Genomic DNA, 26133 nt, shown 5'->3' on the forward strand with positions numbered 1-26133 from the left:
TAGGGGAAAAACAAAGGAGGAGGCAACAATGCTTGATAAGAAATGTACTTATTACCTTGCTCATGTAATTGTAACCCCTCTGTATGGTATTTTCACAATAAAAAACTTATTAAAAAATAAAACACACACATCAAATTTGAAAAAAAATGTAATGGTTGCCATTTTGGGGAAATGGTTCTCAAAACATTCTGAAGCTGGTAAGTGCTTTATGACTTATGCATGATATTTTCTAGAGCAAATGCAACCTTTGGTGGGGGTTGGGACTAAGATAAGTTGACCCAAGTACATCAATGCAGTGCCTAAATTAAGCAACTCAGACATGACAGAGGGACTGGAAAAAATTATTGATATGGATTAGGAACCACTGTCGATCAAAGCAGCAGGTACTGAGGAGATATGATTGCTCTGACAATTGGCCTTCCCTCTATTCCTGGGCCTATCATTTGTCACTTTTTAGTCTCCAAGGATGGTCCTCCATGTCTTTTTCCAGCATATGGTAGATCTTCTACTTTCAAATTTTAAGGATACTAGAAGCTGCAATGTCCACCAGTCTAGTAATTGAAAGTTAAGTATTTTTCAGAGGGGACCTCAAGGAATTTAACCCCATATCCCCCAATAATCCTCAACAGTCTTCCAAAAGCAAGCCAAATGTGTGCAATGCCTTGTAGAAACAGTGTCTTTGACAACCACAGTTTCAGCCTGCATGTCTCTTTCTACCTGCATTACTACTGGGAAGCATTTCCTATGCGCATTCTGGGATCTCCAAAGGAGATTCACCATGAGCCCTCTGTGTGTCTGGAAGTGCTCACCTTGGTGGTTGAATAGTTTCAATTCGAGGGCCCAGCCTCAGGAGAGATTGTGGCAGCCACTGAGAGGTTTGGGAATAGTCTCAGCATTGATTGTCATGCACTGTCTGAGATATGGAAGGAACAGAGCCATGGTACAAGGGAAAGAGCATGGCAACTTAGCTTGCCTACCTTGTCAGGATTCATGGACTCCTGTGCCAGTAGTGCCAAATTGCATTGGTACACAGACTCAGCAATTGGAGACTGTATCTGATTTGCTCACTTTCAAGTTCTCATCAGCTATTGCAGTATTAGCACATGGTATGAAATAGGCCACTGTGCACTAGTTTATACTTTGAGTTCAATAAAGATAAAACTCACTGGTGCTCAACAATTTCTAGAAAGCATATTTCTTACTCATAGGTAGGTAGGAAGGAACGGCATAAGACTGATTTTCCATTATCCAACCCCATCCCCCCCACCTCCAGAAAACCTCCCAAAACACAGCCACTCAGAAGCTGTATGCTCAATTGTACCTGTCCTATGTATATTGCAGATGAGGGTCTCTGAACAGTGTCCTACCATGTTGGACACATGAGACACTGTGTTTAGGCACTGAAAAACATTTTGTTCTCTAGGCATTGGAACAGTGTGGACTGTTCTGGCAAGCTCCCCTTTTATGCTACAGTGATGCATTCCCACATATTCCAGTTACCCTTCAGAACTATAAGCAAGAAAACTAGGAGAAATGAATTCATTCAGGACACTGAAAGAAATATTCTGTACATGCTACTCACTAAGCACAGGTGGCCAGCTCAATGAGTAATGACAAAGTCTTGTAATACTGTTAATACTCTTAAGCCTCCACAGCCAGACTACCTGAACCCAAGGCCTACCTACACCACTCCCAAACCGAGCATATGGACAAATAAGCTAGCATTTCTATACTTTAGTTTCCTCATTTTAAAACTAGGAATAACAACAGCAATAATAATAAGAATATCATATTATCTGGTCATATGTACATAGCTTTTGGCCTTTTCTGCTTGTCCTAGACATATACTAGTTATTGCAAATAAGAGAAACTATAGGACCTATGTTTCTTTGGGCCTGGCTTACTTCACTTAATATAATTTTTTTCTAAGTCTTTCCATTTCCTAACAAATGGGGCGATGTCATTCTTTCTGATGGAGGCATAGTATTAACAGATAGGCTGATGTTAATTGAAATGAACTCCAAGATAGGGACACAAGTGTTTTTTTTTTCTTTTTTGGTATTGTTTCTAACATATTTGTAAGGTACCATGTGATTTTTTTTGTTGCTTTGTATGTTCCTCCCCCACTGTATAACCCGTTTTCACTTTCATTTGATGTCAGTACAATTTGGGGAAGGCAAGGGAAAAAACAAAATGTTTAAATAGGGATATAGTTTGACCCCTTGTAACAATGAGATGCACAAGACACTATTGAACAATGAACTTTACAATTTAGGCGGGGTTCGGGGGAGTGTAATCGTGGAAGAGGGATGGAAGGGATGGTAGGGGAAAAACAAAGGAGGAGGCAACAATGCTTGATAAGAACTGTATTCATTACCTTGCTCATGTGATTGTAACCCTTCTGTACAGTATTTTCACAATAAAAAACCATTAAAAATAATAACAAGAATAAATCTCAGTTTGAGCCAGTGATTCATGCTTGTAATCCTAGGAACTCAGGAAGCTGAGATCTGAAGATTGTGTTTTGAAGCCAGTCCAAGAAGGAAAGTCTGTGAGACTCCTATTTCCAATTAACCACCATAACGCAAAAGTGGAACTGTAGGTCAACTGGTAGAGCACTAACCTTGAATAGAAAAGCTCAGGGAAATTGCCCAGGCTCTGAGTTCAAGCCTTAGGACTGCCACAAACACACACCAACACACACACACACACACACACACACACACACACACACATTTAATAATACTGCAAATGCAGATTAATGATTTAATATTTTTCAGATTGTGCCAATCATGTATTATAGATAACTACATGTATTAATAGATAACTACATTATCAACTGACATGCCTCACTTCCTTTTTTGTCCACATCAGAGTTTTATTTTTGGATTTATTTTTATTTTTCCAGAGCACTTGCTAACATGCTTTGCAATGACCCAAATACATTTCCACCTTAAGACTTTCAGGTTTTTAGCTTTTTGCTGATACAATACTGCAATAAAACTCTTTCCATTGTCTCTGTTAATATGGTATTTGACCTATTATTTTAGACTAGAACTTTCTGGAAACAGTTACCATCCAAGATGGATGCTCATGGAGTGCATTATTTAGTCACTGAATGACTGTTATATATAGCTTGTGTTCTTGACCTGGGGAAGAAATCTCAACTTCTTCCCTATCTCTCAGGTTATTTTTTAAACCCATGGATTACAGGTCTTATGTTACAACTTCCTTTCTGCTCATTCAAATTATTTCTAGCACAATCATTGTTTTATCACTGTTTTCCCCCTCCATCCTGACAAGCAATCCTTTCTTCCTTGTCCCTGCTATGTCCTATACCTTGTCCATGCTACATGGCATATTTATTTTAACATTTACATTGGTGATCTTGCTTTGGTCTTGCCTTTCATTTTAAGTCAGGTCAAATCCTTTTGGTAAACTTTAAAATAATTAATTGCAAACAAAACATTCTTACTTTTTCATTACCCTTTTCTCTTTCATTTGCATAAGGAATTTATATAAGCATTCTCATTGTTCATTAATCTACCTCTCCCCCACAGAGCAAGTCACTTTATTTTTACAACAATATTTTATTTTACTGTTATTTTATTACTTTGCTCCCCCTGCCCCAATTCAGCATTCTGTTGGTTAGAGCTGTGGTTGATCGTTGTCTTTACCTCACTTGACAAAACACATAAGAAAAAGTTGAGGAAATTGAGAAAGTATGATTCACTACTCAGTCTCCTTGGGCCAATTTCCATTTTTGATGCATTTTGAACTGCCCATTTATATATAAATGGTATATAGGAAATTTTTAGACAATAGTAGGAGCCAGCACATAAAAATAAAACCTTGTGAGTTGAAAGCATTTTCTCACAAAGTCTGTATTATTCCAAAACCTTCTCAGCATGGAGTCACTCTGTGTAAGAATATGCACTTGATAGTCCATGTGATATGTCATTTTTAGGAACCTTAGCTAGAATATATGCTATCATGTCCATAAAAGTCACTATCTTGTCTCCCTCTTCATTTGTGGAGATACTAGGTGGCATATCCCACTGAGGGACAGGTGATTACTGCCTTCTGAAGATGCACAACTTTGACCAGTATGCAGGTATGGTTAAGGTACAGGTGCACACAAGAAAAAGCTGGAGGTTCCTAGTTTTATCTTCCATCAGAGGGACCTCTGTACACCTGGGTACCCTCGGTAATGAAACTGATTTCCAACAGTCAGTTCCACAGCCACAGAGCCCAATTTTTCTTCTATTGTAAGAACCATTTTTCTTCTGTGTCTTTGCCAGCTCCACCCCTCGGGGGAGTCACAACAGTAGATTGGTTATGCTAAACACTTCACCTCAGGGGTTCAATTTTGATTTTTTTCCCTACCAACCCAGTCATTTATATAGTCAAGATAGACTCATCTTGAAACTTCACAAAGCTATTTAATTTTGTTTTAAGTCATCACTCTGGATAATTTGTATCTATGATATTTCCACTGTGCTCTTGAATTCCAAGGGAATTATTCTGCAATTGAGGAATATCAAGTGCAAGCCCTTTGTTACTGTCTTCCTTCCCAATGCTAATAGTATAGAGCCAACATGTTTAAATATAGTTAGAGACTGCTCATATTTTGTTTTCCTATATCCCGTGTAGCCATAAAACTGGTGTGGTGAAGCAGATAACCGTACAGGGAAGTTAGAAACAATTCTAGGATGTCCAAAGAATGTAACATGGACCTTTATTTTTTGTCTTTCAGTCCTTAGACCCGTAGAAAACACACTATGTTTTGGACCTGCCCCTTCTGCCTCTCAGCTCTGCAACGTTCCTTGTTCTACTGATTGTATAGTTTCTTCCTGGTCAGCCTGGGGCCAGTGCACTCATGAAAACTGCCAAGATCCCCAGGGGAGGAAAGGTGAGTGCTCTGTTTGCATGTTTGGTATAGATTAGATTTCTACTGTGCATGTGTTTATTCTGCTGACTAAATGTCTGACTAATCCTGCTTAAGACAGCATTTGTTTGTGAAATTTAGATAACCACCTCTACCCTAGCAGCACTCATTCATTAGGGAGGAAATTGGGGAGATTTCTGTGGAGCAGAGCATCTGACCTTGATTTTGTCTTGGGGTTGGGGTTGCAGTGATGGAATGAGTACATTCAATTTCATATTACACATATATATGTATCAATTATATGTAATATACATATATTACTTTATATACATATATAAATATTTGATATTGATTTGATAATATTTGATATTTCATATTAGTACCCAAAAGGGTACTAATGTGTAATGCTAACTTTTTAATGTTATCCTAAGGCTTGAAGTGAAATCTTCACACATTTTTTTGTGCTGATTTGACTTTATGGAATTTTGTTGTCTAGTTTTCTTGAGTTTCTGATTAAAGTGCACATCACCACCCTGAAAAATTGTTTTCAGAAACAATTTGCCTTTTCTTTCATTGATCTGTTAATTTCTGCTGATATTGTATTCCCTTATATATTAGTGCTAAGAAAATATACTTACTTTTAAAAGAGAACTAAGATCCATGTATGTTAAGTTGGAAGTTAGCTGTCTACTAATTACTTTACATGCACAGAAAGAGCATGTGAGCAAGGCTCACAGCTACACCCCTGGTGTCCTTATCCCAGCACACAGCTCAATGCATCCATTTGAAAACCTACATATCAATATCTCTGGAGTGCTCACAGGAACACATATGCACACCCAGAATCACATCCCATGTATCTGGACTTTTATAATGACTCTTGTTCTAAAGTAGAAGAAGATGAGCAGTAAGTCTTGGGCAGGAAGAAGCAAAGTTTCAGTCTTTCATCAAATCGTAGTTATTTGTGTCTCAAGAGAGCAGAGGTGGGGAGGTCTTGCTACTCCTTTCTTTGACATGTAACCAGAATGCCCTCACACAGCTTCAGTGTGTAGATACAAATACATTCCATTAAAACTAGTAGCAATAATCTATGGCTCTGTGGTTGAAACATGTATAATCAGGCCTCCTTCAGTCTTTGTAATTATAGATGAGACTCCCACAGGTCACTTGCACGTTCTTGGAACCAGTTCTGCATTCCATCTATGCCTGGCTTATTACAGCCATTCTGGGAAGCCATGTGAGGCTAGGTCATGCTACCCCAGCCACCCTGGCAGGGCCATTCATCTAGGTATTATTTTGCTGCTTTGAATGCTACTTTCCTTATGTTAAAAGCTACAGAACTCATACCAATGGGGACACTTTTGGGTGTTAGTGACAGAAACTCAATTCATACTGGTATAATCCCAAAGAAAAAACTGTAAATGAAGAGAAGGCAAGGTCAGGGATCCCACAGAATTTCATAGCATATTGGAATTGAGTAGGCTCAAACTCTGGTTCATAGTACCCAACAGCTTCTCCAGTAACTGTAAGTCTTTACCATTGCTGAGTGGCTAACTCCTATAATCTTAGCTACTTAAAAGCTAAAATCTGAGTCACAGTTCAAAGCAACCTGGATAGGAAAAGTTTGTGAGACACTTATCTTGAATAAGTAATCCAAAAATTGTTGGATGTAGAGCCATGGCTCAAATAGTAGAGCATTGACCTTGAACAAAACTCAGAGAAAACACATAGGCCCAGAGTTCAAGTCTGATGACTGGCGCATATGCACACAGACACAGACACAGACACACAGACACAGACACAGACACAGACACACACACACACACACAGACACAGACACATACACGTAATTATATCTACATTTCATTGTATGTACAAAGGTGAAAAAGAGAAAAAGTCAGGTATTATTTGAGGGAAAAACCTAACTACAACAAAATAAAGGTAGACAGTTGGAAACTTTTTCTCCTCATGTCTTTTCCCCAGACACCATGTTTTGGCAGTTTCTTTTTGTTCACACACTCAAAAAAAAATATATATATATATACATATATATATATAATAGAAAGGTGTATTTCTTCTCCATCAAGTAGGAAGTGTTTTATTACCTAATAGAAGAAATTAGTTTTTATAGAAATTATCTTTTCATAACTATTATTCTCAGTCAGGCACCCTTCAATCAGGCATCATTTAAACTTTTTGGCTGTCAGCTATTCAGTGTGCATTAGAAAATCAGTGGTGTTCACTTGTTTCAAAACCTTCCATCACATCAGTGACTGACAGACAAGGCAGATCTCCACAGGTTTATGCTTGTCAAGGGGGCTAGAGTGCCTTTCAGAGGAATTATAAATTACATCATGTCTGATCATTTATTGCTTTATCTTGGAGATACTCTGTAATGTTATAATTAGAGAAGTATGTAAAAAAATTAGTGGAGAAGAATGCTGATGGATAGCTACATGTAAGTGTAATACATATTTTTAAAAGATCTTGATGTATTGACTTACATTTATCTTACATTGTCCCTTGCAGACAGTCTAGAAAGGCAACTTTATAGGAAGGAATCTAATGGAGATTTTTCTATATAGCATCCCAAAAGCTATCTGTCTAGGAGGCCAAGGATGGCTATCAATATAATATCCTCTTCTACTGTAGCTCCAAAAATCTCCCCAATTTCCATAAGAAAGCATAGCTTGTAGCCCAGAAGTTTATGGCTGTTTTGACACTTTGCTTTTGATGTTCTGAAACAAAATTAATTTAGGTAACTACAGGTGTTCATATAACCTTTCATCTTATCCATAGATCTTGTATAATATTAATGGAGAAAAATCCTTGTCTCCTAAATAGACTCCATTGTTAATGAGAAGCTTATAAAATATTTTACATATTATTATAGATAATTTGTATGCTAAAAGACTGATTTTCTTATTTTTATGACATTGTGTGTTGGCACTAGTATGTACTATGCCATTCTCAGGAAGGCATCACTCTATTCATGTTTCTTCTGCTTCTTATTTTCTAAGCTCACCAAAGGCTGGGAACAAATAACAGTTCTATAAAATGCTATTCCTGTAGGAGTTGTGGGTTATGTATAAAGGGATGAAATCACCAATTCAATCTGCCCAGTTCTTTGATTCTGAGTTGTTATCCAACATCTCTCCAAGACAAAGAGCAAATGAAATGCGTCAGGCGCATAAGCTTCCGTGATCTTTGTTTAATCCTTGTTTATTTCTTCAAGCCTGTCTCTGTGGAGTCAATATAGAGACACAGAGGTATTCATAGAGCTCCCTGCGGAAGTTCACACGAACTCTTCCGATCCAATAGAAGAGCAGAAAGTCAGTTGCTGGACCTGACACACCTTCCTGAGTCTCATTTAGTTTTTCCTATTTTCTATTAAAATATATTGACCTTTCTCCTGCTGTCTTCTCTTTCCTTTCCCCAACCCACTACTGTATTCACTCCTTTGCAAGGATTTTCTGTAGAATTATGTACTATAAAAATGTATTGAGCCATAGGAAGATAAAAAGAAACCCTGATAATATTAATTTTAGTGAAGGGGAACTGACTCTATGGTCAGGAAATGATGGTTATAATTCTTCTATTTAGTGCCTTAAGTTCTATTTTTACATCCGTATACTTTTAGTTTAAGAGAGTAATACATTCTATGTTTTGGGTTTATTTTATGAAGTAGGATTAAACTACAACATACACAAGAGTTGACTTTCATACCCACTCACATAATCTGTAATAAAAACATCAATAAAGGAAAGTAATAGAACATAATCTAGCCTTAGCTTTCACATATATAAAATGGGGATAGTAATTTGCAATATATTTTTGAGGTAATTTATGGTAATATAAGTAAAATAGCTTTCCTAATTTTCCCATAGAAGCTTAATTTATATACCCTTTTTACTTGTTGGATTATGTGCTTTCTGAGGAATAGGTGTAAGTTTTCTGTCTTTCCTGTGGCATCTCACAATAGAAGGTGATGAGCTATACAAAACTGTTCATATTTATTGAATGATATTGCCTGATTAAATTGAAATTAAGTGAGTGTTTGGGAGACTTAGCTACAGTGAACTTAGTTGTTGTATTGCTTTTGGAACAGAACTTGGGAGAAGTCTAATGTCTACTTGTAGCCATGAATGTCAATGTGTGATTAAATAATAACAAGAACTCAAGGTTTTTGTTTTATGCTGAGCTTGTAATGTCATTGGATCCTAGTTAGTCTTGACAAGGGCAGCACAAATGAAAACCGGAAAGAATTTATCGACTGAGGCAATGCAGCTCATAGATCCATGGAAAGATGGATGCAATTGCCTTGTAGAGGAAAACTGCACATGCTCCTCAATGGCTTCAGGAATGCAACACCCGGAATTCTTCAGCAGAGACTGTTAGGTGTATGTACTTCACTCTTTGCTGGTTGTCAAACAGTTTAAACGATCAAACAATGTAAACCATGAGGATCCATGCTGTGTTTTATTCATCTATATGAAAAATCTAAGAAAGTGCAAACATAAGCCAACAAACAAGCAGCATTCTAGTGTTACATTAGAAGAATAGAGGGCATTTGAGTTGTGTGGCAGCAAAACTAGGAAATCATTATAGGTTTATGTTCACCGAAGTCTAGTTTGGAGTCCAGTGTCTTGTCAACATCTCTCCTTGTGGTTGCCCTAGGAGGGTGTTAAGCCTTTATGTACATTTTATTTTTGCTAGTTAATGATATAACCTTACAACTATGAGATGCTAAAGCAGGCAGCCTTTTCTTTTTGATTAATCTCAATCTCAGTGTCATGAGAATAGAGTCACCCTTGGCTGAATCATGAGTTCATGTAGGTAGCTGGTTCTTAAAGTGAGATTTGACTATTTCTTTTTTTCTAAATTTTCTGAACTTCAAAGGTATATATGAGGTTACAATTTCACATGTCCTTCTAAGAGTATAGTGCTTCTTGATCATAGTCACTTCTATCATTTTCTCCCATCTCACCTGTTATCCCCACCCCAGACTCATTTATAGAGAGGATTACCCAAGAATAAGAAAACACAATTAAAGTACTATGACTATTTATTTGCATTCTCATCCCTGTCCTACTATAAGCAAGTTTAGATCCCTGTGGTGTTCTGAAACCACATGACCATTTTATGTTAGATTCCTTGGCTGTATATTTAAGAAGAACCCCTCTTTCTTCCACAACAGTTTGAACTTTGGAACCTTTCCATTTTATTGCTAATGATAATACAATTTTAAGTAGGATGGACCTGAATTTGTTTCCTATCTTGCCTCCTAGCCTGTTCTCCCTTCTTTTATGGGAAAAGTGATGGGAGAGTCTACCTCTTATTTTCTCTTATTTTACTTATTTACCCTAGCTAAAACATTAATGATGACTTTTTAAGATGTTATCTATGCAACAGATTGGATGCATAAAATAATTAAAAGGTAATTAAAGTAAGGTTGGAATCCAAACAATGGAAGAAAAGATGAGCTCCAGGGAAGAAAGACATCACCATTAAAAGCTAAATACCATGAAGGCCAGACAGTGAAAAATCCAGACTAAAGAATTTAATTGATTTCTCAGTCATTCCTTTTTGAGATTCTTTTTCGGTCAGTCATGGGGCTTGAACTCTGGGCCTAAGCGCTGTCCTTCAGCCATTCAACTCAAGGCTAGCGCTCTACCACTTGAGCTACAGTGCCACTTCAGTCATTCCTTTTTAAGTGAATTTACTGGTGATGTTGCTTTTTGGAATGTGACTTTTATCTCCATTATTAAAAAGAATGATTCCACATAAAAACAAAACATAACTTGTGTTTGGCGTTTTATTTGTGGGAAAGTTGAAAGATCTTTAAACTAAAGGTCCATACTATTTTATGGCAACTATCAATGGAAGTCAAATATTAGCCAAGCAATTTATAGTGTGCCTGCATTCTTCATTTTCCATTGATGGATCATGTTTTTATAGTTTAATACTTGATTGTTTTCCTTCCATGTTTACCTGATTGACCCTGGCTGATATGGTTTGTAACTGTATAGACTTATGGTCTCTTATCGGTGAGAGTTTGAGGTCCTAATCTCATGGTACATAAAATACAATAAAAACAGAATAGAAATTCATGCTTGACCAGGATGTACAGTGAGATCCATAGAGATAGTATCTTACAAAAAAGAATGATGTGGAAATCTCAGTGTTGCCATGCAGGGAATTCTCAAAGCAAGAAGCTGCAAATGTCAGAGTACCAGTCACAAACTAAAGAGTAAATACATTTTGGGTTAATACTGAGTAATAAGGATGTCAAAAAGAACAGCAGAACTAAAATGAAGATCTGTCTGTGAGAAGGCCATTCTCACTATTTATTGGATTATTGATAGCATTAGATGCATATTATTTATTTTGTCATTATTACATCTGGCTTGTAATATCTTACTTTATATCCAACATCCATATTGTAAACTCTTGGAAGACAGTTTTTCTTTACTCCTTTATTTCTACTTTTTTTTCCTTTTTACTTCTAATTCTTCCAATTTCCATAAGGTAGACATTAAGATAATACATCATTTAGCTGGGTACAGTGGCACTCACCATGGTCCAGGCTAGCCTGAGCATAAGAATGAGACCCTATTAAAAAGTAATGGAAGCAAAATGGCTAGGTGTATGTGAGGTTATGGCATAATTGGTGGAGAGCTGCCTAACAAAGATGATGCCCTGAGTTCAAACTCAAAATTAAAAACAGAAGTAATTCCTGCTTCAAAGTTACATTCATATAAAAATTTCATCTTACATAGCAGCTGCTTCTTTTCTTTTGTTCAGTAAGAATGGAATCTTGTGAAACCTTTGCTCTTTTCTCTTTTAGGTTTTAAAATGAGGCAGCGTCATGTGCTTATGGAATCCACAGGGCCTATGGGGCATTGTCCTCATTTGGTGGAATCTGTTCCTTGTGAGGATCCAATGTGTTATCAATGGCTGGTATCAGAAGGAATCTGTATAGCTGATCATGGAAAATGTGGCCCTGGACATCACATCCTGAAGGCTGTCTGTCAGGATGAAAAAGGTATGACTCAACAATGTACTACAGTTGTTAAAGGACACTCCCAAATGACATGTTGCCACTCTCCAAAGGTCATTCCTGAAGGAGAAAAGCAGTCTTTCCTGTCTTTCCAAATTTGTGATTCAGTCAAGTGTCTCATTGCTGCAAAGTGGGATTGTTCACTTTGTATGGAGTTACATGTTCCATAACATAAGAGCATTGTTAACACAGGGTACTCTGGAGTCTTTACTTTGTCATGACAAATAGAAAATAGAATTAATCTGGATAATTTTAAAAACATATTAATTCCACTTGTATTTGCTGTGGTTGAGTTCATGCTTTTATACATTATCAACAAATGTAACCTCATAAAGATGCCAAGGTTAAAAAGAAAGAAAAAAGACTAAGTGAGATCTTTTCATTTATGTTTCATTAGATTAAAACCAGCTCTAGACATAACACTAATATTTATAAAGAACCATTTTAAAGTATAAGCTGTCAAGATTTGTAAAACTATTAAAAGTGATGTCTTTCCTTGATAACAAAGCTTTTGGGACAATGGTTGCTGAAAATGAAGGATAATTTAAAAATATGTAAGTCACATGGCGATGATAAAAGTGACATTTTACATCTTTATCCTGGAGATTAAAAGGAATTAAGTCTCTTGGGAGAATATTGAGCACATTGACTAATCAGTTCTTCCATGAGGAGCCCCACTTAAAATGCTCTTGGTATGTGGCATGAAATGTTTTGACGTTTAGAGCAAAGGAACCCACAGAACAGAAGGAAATTATGAAGTGGAATATTAACATTCATCCAGGGTTGACATGCAGCAGAGTATTTTCTCCCCCACATCATTGTCTCTCCCTCTCTATCTTTTGTCGTGTTATTTCATTCTTTACTTTTAAATCACTGCCATAATTAGGCTGACATGCATTTATATCAAATGACTTAATTGGTTACTTCAAGAAACCAGATTCTTGTTTAATTAAGTAGAGGAAGTAGAGGGTGACAACAGATTTTAGTAGCTATGTTAAATGGTTAAAACGAATAGTGTCTACTTCTACTGTTAAACAATGCTTAAATATGACACCTTGTGCAATTTACCAACACAAGCACTTTTGTGTGGCTTTTCTTTGTGTTGTATTATTGTTTATAATAAGAAATATACATGTTTGGTCTTCATACTTGTTTCTTGGCATAGTTGCTAATGTCCTGAGCAATCCGTGTGCTAGTAGATTTTTTTATTCTGTAATTTAGTCTTTGTTCTTTGTCTGTGATAAGCTCTGAAGTCCGTTGGAATTTTACTGGGTGATAGGTATCATCTTTTTCCTAATAACATGAAAATTCGTTTGCTTTTGGATGGAGAATATTTATTAGAAAGACCAGGCCATTATTAGAAGCTTGGAATTTTAAGTCCCACACTTCATTTACTGGGAAAAAGCAAGGAGTGGAGATTGAGTTAATCACTAACCATGCCTAGATGGTGAAGCCTCTATAAAGATTGTTCAACTATGAGGTTCAGAGTTTTTCCACACATGCAGATTCATAGGGAGGAAGATGACATATTCAATTCTTCTATCTGGCACCATCTGTATCTATTATAATAGCCTATAATAGACAATGTAAGCAGAGTGTTTCCTTGATTTCCATGAGTTGTCCAGGTAATTTACAGATTCTGAGGAAGGAGCTATAGGAACCTTGACTTAGAACTAGACTGCCAGAAGCCTGAATGACAAGCTAAGACCTGTGATGTCTGAAATGAAGGAAGTCTTAGAGGATTGAGCCCTTGTTGAATTTGATGCTGTCTCCAAGAATAGAATGTGAACACTGAGTTGAATTGTACGACTTCCAGTTGGTGTCAGAAAATTATTTGGTATGGGGAAAATCCCACACATAGAGTTCATAAAAATATTGTGTGTTGAGTGTGGGGCCACAGTGAAGTGTCAATGTCAGAAGCCTTGGGCTCTTGGAATTTTAACTAAACTATTCATCATTCATAGTGTCTCAGGAATTGTCCTTTCCTTCAGCAGTCAGGAGAGGATAATATCAGCTATCAGGGAGATGAAGATGAAAGATCATGTTCAAAGTCAGCCTTCACAAAAGTTAGCAAGACTATCAATAAGTAAGCTAATAGTGAAGAACTTGCTTTAATTACTTAGAAAGGCAAAATCTAAGTTCAACAAAATAAACACCAAGGAACGGGAACCTGAAAGCAGCGGAGAGGGGACAAGGGGAGAGGAGTACATGAATAGAGAAAAGAAGGGGAAGAATAGAGTGAAAAAAAAAAAACAAACCAACCTCCATGTATATCCTAAAGTATTAAGAAAAGTGAAGGGCATTCTTCATTCCCCTGAAAAACGTAAAAAAATAATCATATATGTGTGTGTGTGTGTTTGTGTGTGTGTATATATATATATATATATACATATATATATATATATATATATATATATATGACAGCACCTAAGAGCCATTTTTGCTTCTGTGCGAATTGCTTTGTGTTAGATGATTTTGCTTTGTGTTAGATGATTGTATGGTTTTTGTATGATTTTAACTGTGACTGGTTTTAGTTAGTAGTGGAATGTCAGCCTGGGAGCCTAGAGTTGCTTAGTAAAAGACTTCAAAGGCTTTACAGCCTTGACCAAGGGTGCAAAGTCCTCAGAATCATCCCCCAAAGCTGCAAACCCCTCCCGGAGGCCGAGGCAGTAAGGCCCTAGGGAAGAAATATAATGTTTAAGAAACCTAAGCAACTCCATTTTTGTTTAACACTCCATCTCAGTTCTGCGACTTGACTCGTGCGTGATCCACTTTAGCCCCAATACTAGGAATTTATGACAGAAAGCCATGCACAATTCTTGGAGCCATAGATGGCGTTTGCTTAAGGCAGGTGTTAGCCACCAAGTGGTGTTGCCCCCCAGCCACCTAGGACTAAGAGTTTCTAAACAACCAGTTCTTCAGAGCCCAGGGCGAGACATGCCATGCATTCTGTTGGTCCGGGTGTGACTTGTAACCTTTTTCAGTCAAGCTATGGACCAAGGACATTTTTCTGTAAACATCAACCAATCATTATTTGCCCAGTTTAGCTTGCTTTAAATGTAAATGTTAACCAATCATGTAATTTCTTATGTAAAAGTTCCTTAAAGTTGTTTGTTCAATACTATAAAAACTGCGCTGATTCTATGCTCAGGGCCTCTTAGCTTCACCGGTTACCTTGTGCGCAGAGGACCAAGCTCGAGCTTGCAATAAACCAGCTCTTTGCTGCTTTAAAAAAAAAAAAAGAAAGAAAGAAAAGTGAAGGAAGGGGAAAGTTGAGAGGGACTGGTTAGAATATTGACAGGGGTGACATTGATCAAGACACATTACATTCATAAACTGATTTATTGAATGGTAACTCATTTCTACAATTGCTTAAAGATAATTAAAAATGTAAGCTAGTGGTGGTACTCATGGATAATCACAGCTACTCAGGAGGTAGAGGTAGGTCACGGCAAAAAAATCTGGTCAGGGCAAAAGCATAAAATTGCATCTAAAAGTACCTAAAACAAAAAAAATGCTAGAGACATGAATCAAGTGCGTTTGCTTAGCTAGTTTATGCTCCTGAATCAAACTTGAGTATTAAAAGAGAGAGGGTAATAAAAGCTACCTCTGACTGTCATGATTATGGGAGTTAAATAATGTGTATGACAGTAAATAGTGATGTGCCTGGTTTACAGCCTTTCCAAATAAGTTTACAGTGTACAATGTATTATCTCATGTTAATTGTGCAAAGAGCATTTTGTATGATGAATATAATACTAAAAATCATAATACATGTAACTACTTCTTCCTCCTAAATTTCAGTAAAGAAAACAGAAAGATCATTAGCTTGGTTGAAACCCAAAATCATGTCATGCTTTGTCATTTCATTGTGGACATTAGAGAATTGTCATGATACCTTGTGTCCACAGTGCTAGGAATTTCTTCTACAGTATGTGCTCTGCCTTCTTTAGTAGTTACAGAAGTTTCCTCAGGCTATGGCAAGTTTAGATTCATTGCTTGTTCCTGTAAAATGCTAATTTTCAGCTATGACCTATACTCTCTCAACTACTATGAGGAAAGCTGGAGTTAATGCTGTTTACATGAGCTCCATGATGTCTTCATGGATTTTAAATGCCTGGATAAAACTCTTTCACTGTTTGTGGGGCAATAGCCACAGTCAGGGTAATAGGAACATGCTGGCCTCCTGATAACTGGAGCAGACTTGTGTCCAGTAAGAAATTGAAAATGTGGTCTGGGTGTACATTTTGTGATTCAGCTGCTATGTGATTTTGGATGATTGATGATGGGGTTCTGCCAGACTGAAATGGTATATGCTTGTAAATTCCAACAAAAGTACCTTTTCAAAGATGCTAGAGTATTGCTTATTTCTGTTGGAATAAACATTCTTAAAAGCCTTTTAATTTATGATAGGATGTTGGAAGTTCTGAGATTTGCTTATAGTTAGAGCTCAAGAAATATTCTCTGTATTATCTGTGAGGATAATGTCAAACCCCATTTGGATTAGAATTTACCTATTTGAATATGTGTTGTTTCACTAAAATTCTAAGTAGAACCACTGTTGTGCTTCTAAGACTTTATTTCTGAAGCCTTTAATGATGAAGAATCTCATATTTGTCTGATGATCCTTTAGCTCTTCTAAATATTTGTTCTTAAATTATCTTTAAGTTAGTTGTACAAAGGAGTTGACATTAAACAAAGTAGTTCATGAAGACAATGCATCTTGATCAATGACACCACTTTCAGCATTCTTACCTATCCCACCTGCCTCAACCCTTCCCTCACTCTTCTTTGATTTTTTAGAATATACACTGAATTCTTGACTTTATTTGTCTACCCCTATCCCTTTGATCACTGATGATCTTGGTTCCTGACTAGCTAGAAGCACCAGGCTCCTGGTTTATGCTGTCATTTTAAATGTATGTCTCTTTGAGTAGCAAATGTAGTCATTTTTCCATGAGTATGGAATTCTTGAAGTATACTGTTGGATGTATGAAGAAATCTAAAAAGTTGTAAATATTAAGGGACATGCATTTTATATAAACAGAACAAATTCCAAGACTTACTTTTTTTTGAATAGTAAGACTTAGTGGATTGTAGATCCTGCTGATTCCTCCCCTGCCAATCATGTACTATTCCTATGCTGCCTACTGAAAAGTTCAACAGCTAGTCTCTGTATCTCTTTATTCAAGGAATTTCTCAGAAGTGGTGTTGTAGCTCAAATGGTAGAGCTCCCACCATGAGCTGAAGAGCTGAGCGACAGTGCCCAGAAAAGAGTTCAAGCCCTATGACCAACAAAAAAAAAAAAGGAATTTCTCTGGACCTGTCTGAACATAAAGAATCCCAGAGGAGCCCTCAGTTAGAGATTAAGAATTGATTTTAACAAATTCTTACCTAGATCTATGCTCTATGCTTCACTGTTGGAATAACCTTGCTCTATATGCTCTACATAGCTTCCATCACAGTGAGATGAATTTCTGTTTCTCCTGAAAGTAACTTACATGACTATATATCCCTTATTATTTTAACTACTTTTCTTTGCTTTTACTTATTTTGCAAGAATCTTTGATAGAGTTGCATTTATTGCAGCTCAAAGTAAGATAAGTGTGATTGGGAAGGTAAATAGTGAATGCAGTATACACTTCTACAAGCAACACAAAAGCCCACTCAATTAAAGCATAGTGATGACAACATTTGTGTATGTGTGTACTGAGGTTTGAACTTAAGGCTTCACTCGCACTTGGATTTTTCAGTCATGGCTGGTGCTCTATCACTTGAGTCATGCCTTAACTCTGTGTCTCCACTCTGGTGTTTTTTTTTCTGGCTTATTTGAAATAGGTTCTGATGGATTTTTCTGCCTGGGCTGGCTTTGAACCTTCATCTTCAGATATTAGCATTCTCAGTAGCTATTTTTACAGATATTAAACACCAGCTCCCAGCTTAATGGTAATTTTTACAGAATCACCTCTCAAGAATAAATCTGAGTTTATTCAGTTTTTTTGAGTGACATTTAGGTATTAATAGTTTTGGTAATACCCTAACTTACCTTCAGAAAAAAAAACACAAAACCATAAAAAAACAGTAATAAGTCCATTTTTTCCGGAGTTAGGACATCTAGGTTATGTTGATAATACTTCTGATTGAGCCATACTACTTTTGGCACAAAACTGGGTTCTTCATATTTTTTGTAGTGGATGACAGGATGGAATGATCTTTAATAAAAATGGAAGAAACATATCTCTTTTGTTAAAGTGATTAATCGTATAGGATGTTTGGATCTGAGGTGTTGGAGAATCATGTTATTCTATTTCCTTTCTTTTGTTTTAGACCAGTGGTTCCAAAGCTACCATGATTCAGGATCTGATTCAGTTGTGAAATAGACTCAAGAATTTTGATTTTTCAGTAATTCTCAAATAATGCTAATGGTGTAGCTCCAGGGACAAAGTTTAAGAAACACTATTCCAGAACAAATGAGGCCAATGGGCAGTCTCTGAATCTTAGAGTAAAATTGCAGTTTGCCAGAGCTGTGCTAGGCACGTCTTATACTTAGAATCAACAATGGTATTGATTGTGATCTGTTGTTTCTTGTTTCCTGCTGGTGAAGTTATTCTTGGGAATCATGAAATATGTTACTGTCTTTCCAGAAGCAAGCAGTGAGTAAATATTCTTTTATTCCTTTATTGTTACCTAGATGGATTACTAAAAGATCAAATAGTGGAAAGCAATTGTGTTCTCTGGCAGAAACAGAAGACACATAATATGTGAGATGAGTTATTTTGGTTTAGAAGAGAGTTTTCATTTTCAGCAAGCTATCGTTTTCAGACCACCGACTGGTAGCCATTTGGTATCAATGTTCTTACTGAAGGAAGTGTAGTGATGACAAATGTGTTGTATTAAATTTTGAAATGAACCTGACATTGCAGTTGAAACTGCCAATAAGATCAGACTGTGCTATTCACGCTTCAGGTATCAGACTGCAAAAGAGATTAAATTGGAGAGTTCCTATAGATATGTTCCTCATTCCTTTTCCTTTAGATGACTTGTTGTAAAATTAAAGATGAAACCTAAATAATGTTTGCCAATGAAGGAATCCGAAAGAAAAAAAATAGAGACATGTTATAATCACAGTTTCCCCACCCAGGTTTGACGGGAAGATGGGAAATAAACTGGAGAAACAATTTAAATGCTAAAGAGAGAGCTGAATTTATCCTATGCTGCCTGTTGATAAACAGGTACTGTATTTTGAATAACTTCCTTTTTTTTACCCTGCTTCATACCTAGGTAGTCCAAGAGAGCTTTATGCTTTTTATTATGACTGAGATAACCAAATAAATGATTGAATTGAAATTTCCACTCCACTAATATTTGACAATCACATGTTTAAAAAATATTATTATCTTTCAGTAGTTGTACAAAGGAGTTGCCATACACCAAAGCAGCTTATTCATACAGTGCATCTTGATCAATGTCACCCCTTTTGACAGTTTCACATCCCCCTGCCCATCCATCCCTTCCCTCACTTTTAATTTTTAGGTGATATATTGAATTTTTCCCATTTAGCAAAGCAGTTTGTATCTGCCATGTGCCTTGATGTGTGTCATCACTTCAACATCTTCATCTCCCTTCAGCCTACCCTTTCCCTTATATTGCTCAATTTTGCAATATATACAGTGAATTCTTGCCTGCATTCCTCTCCTTCCCTCTTCCCTTTATTCTCACTACCTTACTTACTTATTCTCACTACCTTACTACCTCTGTCATCACCCTTACAACAAAATAAAATCAAAGGAAGACTATAGGAATTAAAGAAAAATATCTTTAATCATCCTGCCTGTAATGGAGAGGAGGGTGAAAAGAAAGAGTGAAAAGAATGAATGTAATTAAAATACTTTCTATATGGGTGTGAAGATGAAAAATGAAGCTTGTTGAGATTAGATTGGGAAAGAAGGAAAGGGATGAGGGAGAATGATGAAAGGAATGAGGAGTCTGGTCAGGGTAATTATATATATATATATATATTTATATATATATATATATATATATATATGCATATCAAAATGAAATCTGTACAACCAACTGATGCCAGGAAAAATTTTAAAAAGACAAAAAAAGAAGAAAAAATGTTTTGCAAGTAAATTTAGGGATATGTTAACCCTAGTAGTTTTCTCACTCCATAGGAGTAACAAACATGTAGGAATCCATAGCTCACAATTTGTTGTCCTCTACTTCTGAGACCTCTGTGCATATTGGCATCCAAGTCATATTCAAGTTGTTTCCCTACTGGGGACACATATCTTCAACCTTATATTTTTGGACTGCTTCTTTTCTTGATAGATTCTATTAGTTGTAGAAGATAGTGGATTTAATTGTAACATTTTAATATATGTATATAAAGCATTTTGATCATATTCAGCCCAATATTGCTACTTCTTACCCTCTTCCTTTTGAGACCTTTTGTCCCCCTTCTTCTTTCATGTCTTCGTTTTTTGCCAGTTTTACTGCTATTTCCTGAGCTGAGTCCTATTTTTAAAAATCTGTGTTTGTGGTGCTTACTTCTAATCCTAGCTACTCAGCATGCTGAGATACAAGGATCGTGGTTTGCAGAAAGGTATAGCAAACAAATCCCTGAGACTCCTATCTCCAATTAAATAGCAAAAACCAGACTACACTCATGAATCAAGGAGTAGACTATCAGCTTTGAGTCAAAGAGCCAAGTGAAAGAACAAGAGCCTTGAGTTCAAGCCCAAGTACTGGCACATGAGTGTGAGTACACGCACACACACACACATATGCACACACGCGCGTGTTTCTATGCCAATATCTTGTAGGGTTTCCCTATGCCTTCCTTTAGTACTGTGTATGTAGTGTAGTATAAGGTGCCTGGGATTGTACTCATGGATTTGCACATTCTAGGAAAGCACTCTAGCTTTGAGCTACCTCTCCAAGCTTCCTCTAATATCTCCAGTTTTTCTGGTCTTAAGATTTCATCCATTTACAGTGTTTTTTTTTTAACATAGTAAGAAAGAATGATCTAGAGTCATTCTTTTACCTGTGGATATCTAGTTTTCACATAATAATTTATGGAAGAGGCTGTTACTTCTTCAACTTGAAGTTTTGGGATCTTTGTCTAGAATTGGTGGCTGTAGATGGGTAGATTTAAATCTGAGTCCTCTATCCTGTTGGTCACACTATCTGCTTTTATGCTGTTTTTGTTACCAGGGTTCTGTATATTTTGAATCACACAATTCACTGCAGGCAGGACCAACATTAACTGCTCTTCTCTTGCTCCCCTCCCCTGTTCATATCTCTAGGTAGGGTCTTAAGAAATGCTATCTACAGCCAAAGGTTTACAGCCTTATGTAACTCAGTCAAGGAAGCATTGTAAAACTAACACTGTGATCCGTGATTTCCCTGTATCTTCTGGGAATAATCCACAGAGGTTATTCTCTAATAATAGGATCTTTATCAAGGTAGCTTATAGCTATGGTCTTCCTGTAGAGTTTGAAGGATATAATTTGAGGTGTGTGTATTTTTTCCTCCTCCAAAACCAGCTTGATGTGTAGGTGGGGCCAGTTTCAGAGGAAGTTACTTAAAATTACCAAGCATTTGTAAGGACCTTGAATTCTCCTGCCTATAAGCCTGCCAGTCTCTTGTCAGTCTGATGACTGATTATGCTCTGGGTTTACCTTATGCTTGCTTGGCCACTTGCCTTGCCTCTTGTAGAAGAACTTGGATTAAAGCTGCAAATTGCTCTGAGCCCTTCTCTACCTTTGTACTTTTCCAGGTTGTTTTAGGCCTATAGTCACATCTTTTTTTTAGTTCTCAGAGTTCTTACTTTATCTTCACAGGATATAGTGGCATCTCTATTGCTTGGTCCCTTTCCAATGACAGGAGTCAAACAAAAGGTGTTTCTATTCTACCATCTTAGCTCCACTCCCTCCTTTGGCTGATCCTTACACATCGTTTTAGAATGATGTCCTTCAGAAAATAGTCCCTCTACTCCAACTTCACCCCTTTTCATGCTGGTCTAGAATCTTAGGTAAATAATATAGTTATTGATTGTCACAGATTATGTCACAACCAATTATGATAATCCCAATCCTCTATGGTCACTTGGTTCAGCAATGTATAGAATTTACAGAAATGAAACATTCTCTAGGTCCTGGAAAATGTCCAACCCCTGAAGCTACAGTTTAATATTGTCTCATGTAGAATAATATAGTTCCTCATAGCTAAAGCCAGTTTGTGTCAGAGTATATATCCACTACTGCAGAGATCATCTTAATTGATAGAGTACACACCTTTACTCCTCTAACACTTTGTGATTTAGTTATCCAAGCCTTAACTGCATTATAGTAAGATTATTTCTCACTTGTCTGCTTCTTTTATTTGACTCTTAGCTTCTCAAGGGCAGAAACCTGACCCATTCATCATTTTATTCTTGGCTTGATGTCACGAGTGTCAGATCTACTAAGTTATTCGATTTATATTTACAGAGTCTCAGGTAGTCTTCTTTATATTTTCACACAACAGCATAATTTGGAATTATTTCTTTTCCAATTTTAATGATCAGGATATCATATCTGAGAAATTCTGATAGCCTAAAAATTCATTAGCAAATAACTCTGAGCAGCAGAAAACTGAATCCTAGTTCTGGATTTTAAAATTAGTTCCTGCTATATTCCCTATATATCAGTGAATGCAATCTCATATACCAATTTCACTGGCACTACTCTGTACCAGACCCACTCAATAACTACCATTAGTTAAGATGATGTTTTTCTGTTAGGTAAAAGTTGGCCTGCAACTTTCTCTCAATGAAGAAGCATTAAGGGAATTTACACCACTGATGTATATCACTGATTTAGGCTCATGAAAATGATTTCTAAACTCTGAGCATGTTGCCTCTGTTTTCCTTAGTGTGAAATTAAAAGAGAAATATAACCTGGTATGATACAAACCTAAAGCCCATACATGTTTCATTCTGGAATAAGAAAAGCTGATCTAGATATCTATTACCTAGTTATCTTAGTTACTTAGGTTTCCCTAGCAACTGTAGTTTTAAACTTGATCATATTCACACAGCTAAGCAATGTGGAATTTATCCAACACCTCGGATTTGGAGTAGAGAGAAGAGCAGATTCACTAAAAATGGAGGTGAGGCAAACCATAGAAAAAGTAGGAGAAAACTATTAAAATAGAGACAAAATAGCTCCTTGTTCTATCATAGAAAAAAACGTTTAAGAGGGTGCTAATAGCCAAATTGCTAGTAAAACCATATTATTAAATTTGAGTGATTCAGTTAAAATGCAGGTGAAATTCTGAACATAAAAGCAATGCTTCATATTGCATCAGAATTGGCAAAATATAATGAATAGGATTGGTAGTGTTCAAAAAGATAAACTGGTAAAAAATAAAATATGACAAACATTATCCTCACCTGAGAGTACACATTTCACTTTATGTGCCAGCCAGGTGAGTGGTGAGCTCACCACTAGTGGAAGTAATTTGACGAAGCCTGGGTCCCATCAAGAGGAACCACGGTGGGAATCTGCTCTTAAAGTGCTGATGGCTGTGTGGACTATTTGTAGCCATTTTTGACAGAACAGTTCTGCATTGACTTAATTTCCTTTTACTTTTATTTTTATTTTTGTTGGTCATAGGGATTGAACTCTGGGATTGGGCGCTGTCACTGAACTCTTCAGCTCAAGGCAAATACTCTAACACTTGAGCAACAGCACCACTTCTGGTTTTCTAGTAGTTAATTGGAGATAAAAGTCTCATGTACTTTTCTGCCCGGGCTGGCTTTGAACTGTGATCCTCAGATCTCAGCCTCCTGACTAGCTAGGATTACAGGTATGATCCTCTGGTGCCCAGCTTTAATTTCATTTATTTATTTATTATTTTATTTTTTATTGTGGGGAGTATGCGAAGGGATGGGAAGGGGAAAACAAAGAGGAGGCAACAGTGCTTGATAAGAAATGTACTCGTTATCTTGCCCATGTAATAATTTCTTTTAAATTGAGGAAATTAATGTCTCTCACTCTTCTCAATAGACTATCAATATCAGAGAAAATCATCCCCATATTTTTTTACCATTCCTAGAAGGGATACTGTTGATTTAAAAACAACAATGAACAAAACAGGCAAGGACTTATCCAGAGTCTTTGCCAAGAAACTGTTATGTTTCATTAAATAAACAATTTTTTATTATTTAACATTAAATAACTGAAAATAAGGAAATATGCCATAATATACATTTTTAGGTCTAAACTTAAATAGTGAAATAATTGAAGACAGAAACAGAAATTTCAGGTAAACAGAAAATTCTCTTATTGAGAAGGAACAGCCAGTGTTTTGACCAAAATAAAATATTTTCTTCCTAAGGATCTAGGGCATATACACGAATGATATAGAAGGGGAGGGATGACTTTCTCTTTAGAGAAATATTAACGCATAAAGGTTTTTGCTTACAGAGACCAGTACAGCTCTCTGTGATAAAAGTGGCAGAGAGCACAATTGTAAAATCATTTCAATCCAACATTTATCACTAAGCAAAGAAAACAATGTTAGTCCTGATATTCTGAAATCTTTCCATGAATTTACTCAGTCTGCAGAGAACCGTGTGCTTGAAGAAAAACCATTATTTTAACCTGCAGAACTAGTTCAGAAAATTGCTATGATGCTAGCTACCTACAGTGTGAAGGGTAATTTGATTCTTTCCAGTGAAACTCATTGTCATTTCTTCAAATATGAGAGAAAGCTGAGTGGCTCCTGCTTATAATCCTAGAGATTCAGGGAGCTGAGGTTTTAGGACTGTAATTCAAAGCCAGATTGTTCAGAAAACTTCATAAGACTATATCTAATTAACCATCAAAAAAGCTGTACTGGAGACATAGCTCAAGTGCTAGAGTATCAGTGAGTGAAAAGTGCCAAATAGGGAAATTAAGACCCTTAATCCAAGCCTTGGTTACACTTCCTCACACACAAAAAAAATGTAAGATAGAGTTTTACCCTGTTTGCGTCAGCATTCTGTGCAAAAATTCTTAGGGGGAAAAACGTCAGTCCTAGAATACATGCTTTTCCTGATAATATGGATACAGTGTACCCTGAAATTGGTCCTGTTGACAGTGCTCCCATCATAAGCTCATTTTAAGGAGTCCCAACTTTATTTCTTGACTAGCTTTCATACTGCACACTGTAATCCTTCACATCCATCCCAGAGGACCATGTGGAGGCAAGCAGGAACAGGAGAAAGATTATTAGAAGGTTTCTTAGAGGAGACATATTTCCCAGGAGAGGGAGCACATAGCTTCTGTCCCCATCCAAGTGGCAGGTCTGTCTGGGGCAGGTAGGCGCTTTGGCAGGTGGGTCTGGATGGAGAGATGGAGTGGCCAGGTTTACTGTGGGAACTCCAGAGCAGGGAGGAGCTCAGGTTTAGGTGGAGCTGAGGACCAGAGGTGGGGATAATTCTTTTATTATTATTATTTTTTATTGTGAAAATACTGTACAGAGGGGTTACAATTCCATGGGCAAGATAATGTACTCATTATGTACATTATCTTGCCCCCTCATTTGTTTCCCCTTCCCATCCATCTGCCCCCCACACCACCCAACCCTCCCGCCCCACCAAAGTTGTAAAGTTTGTTTTTGACATAATGACTTGTACATCTCATTGTTGCAATAGGTCCACCTGTATCCTTAATTAAATGAATTGTTTTTTTCCCTTCCCCTCCACAAATTTAACAACATCAAATATTGTGAAAGCAGGGGTTATACCGTGGAGGAAGGACATACAAAGCAACAAAGAAATAATCTTATAAATGTGTTAGAAACAATTACATGAAAGAAAAAAATGTTTGAATAGATATCTTAGGGATCATTTCCCTAACATCAAATTAACTGAACTTTCCTGCTTGACTCAGATATACTAGTTATTGCAAATAAAGGAAACATGGGACCTATGTTTCTTTGGGCCTGACTTACTTCATTTCATATAATTTTTTCAAAGTCTTTCCATTTCCTAACAAATAGAGCAAAGTCATTTTTTCTGATGGAGGCATATAATTCCATTGTGTATATATACCACATTTTATTGATCCATTCATCTACTGAGGGGCATCTGGGTTGGTTCCATATCTTAGCTATGGTAAATAATGCTGCAATAAACATAGTTGTGCTAGTA

General features: G+C 36.7%; 1 protein-coding gene across 1 annotated transcript in view; it reads left to right on the forward strand.

The window, feature by feature from the left end:
* Thsd7b (thrombospondin, type I, domain containing 7B) overlaps positions 1–26133 on the forward strand; it is a 793597-nt gene that overhangs the window by 264372 nt on the left and 503092 nt on the right. Inside the window, exons 5-6 of the mRNA XM_013030805.1 lie at positions 4757–4912; positions 11736–11933. Coding sequence (XP_012886259.1) covers positions 4757–4912; positions 11736–11933 — 354 coding nt within the window. The remainder of the gene's footprint in view (positions 1–4756; positions 4913–11735; positions 11934–26133) is intronic.

The sequence above is a fragment of the Dipodomys ordii genome, unplaced genomic scaffold (assembly GCF_000151885.1).
Source record: "Dipodomys ordii isolate 6190 unplaced genomic scaffold, Dord_2.0 Scaffold133, whole genome shotgun sequence".
Classification (NCBI taxonomy): domain Eukaryota; kingdom Metazoa; phylum Chordata; class Mammalia; order Rodentia; family Heteromyidae; genus Dipodomys; species Dipodomys ordii.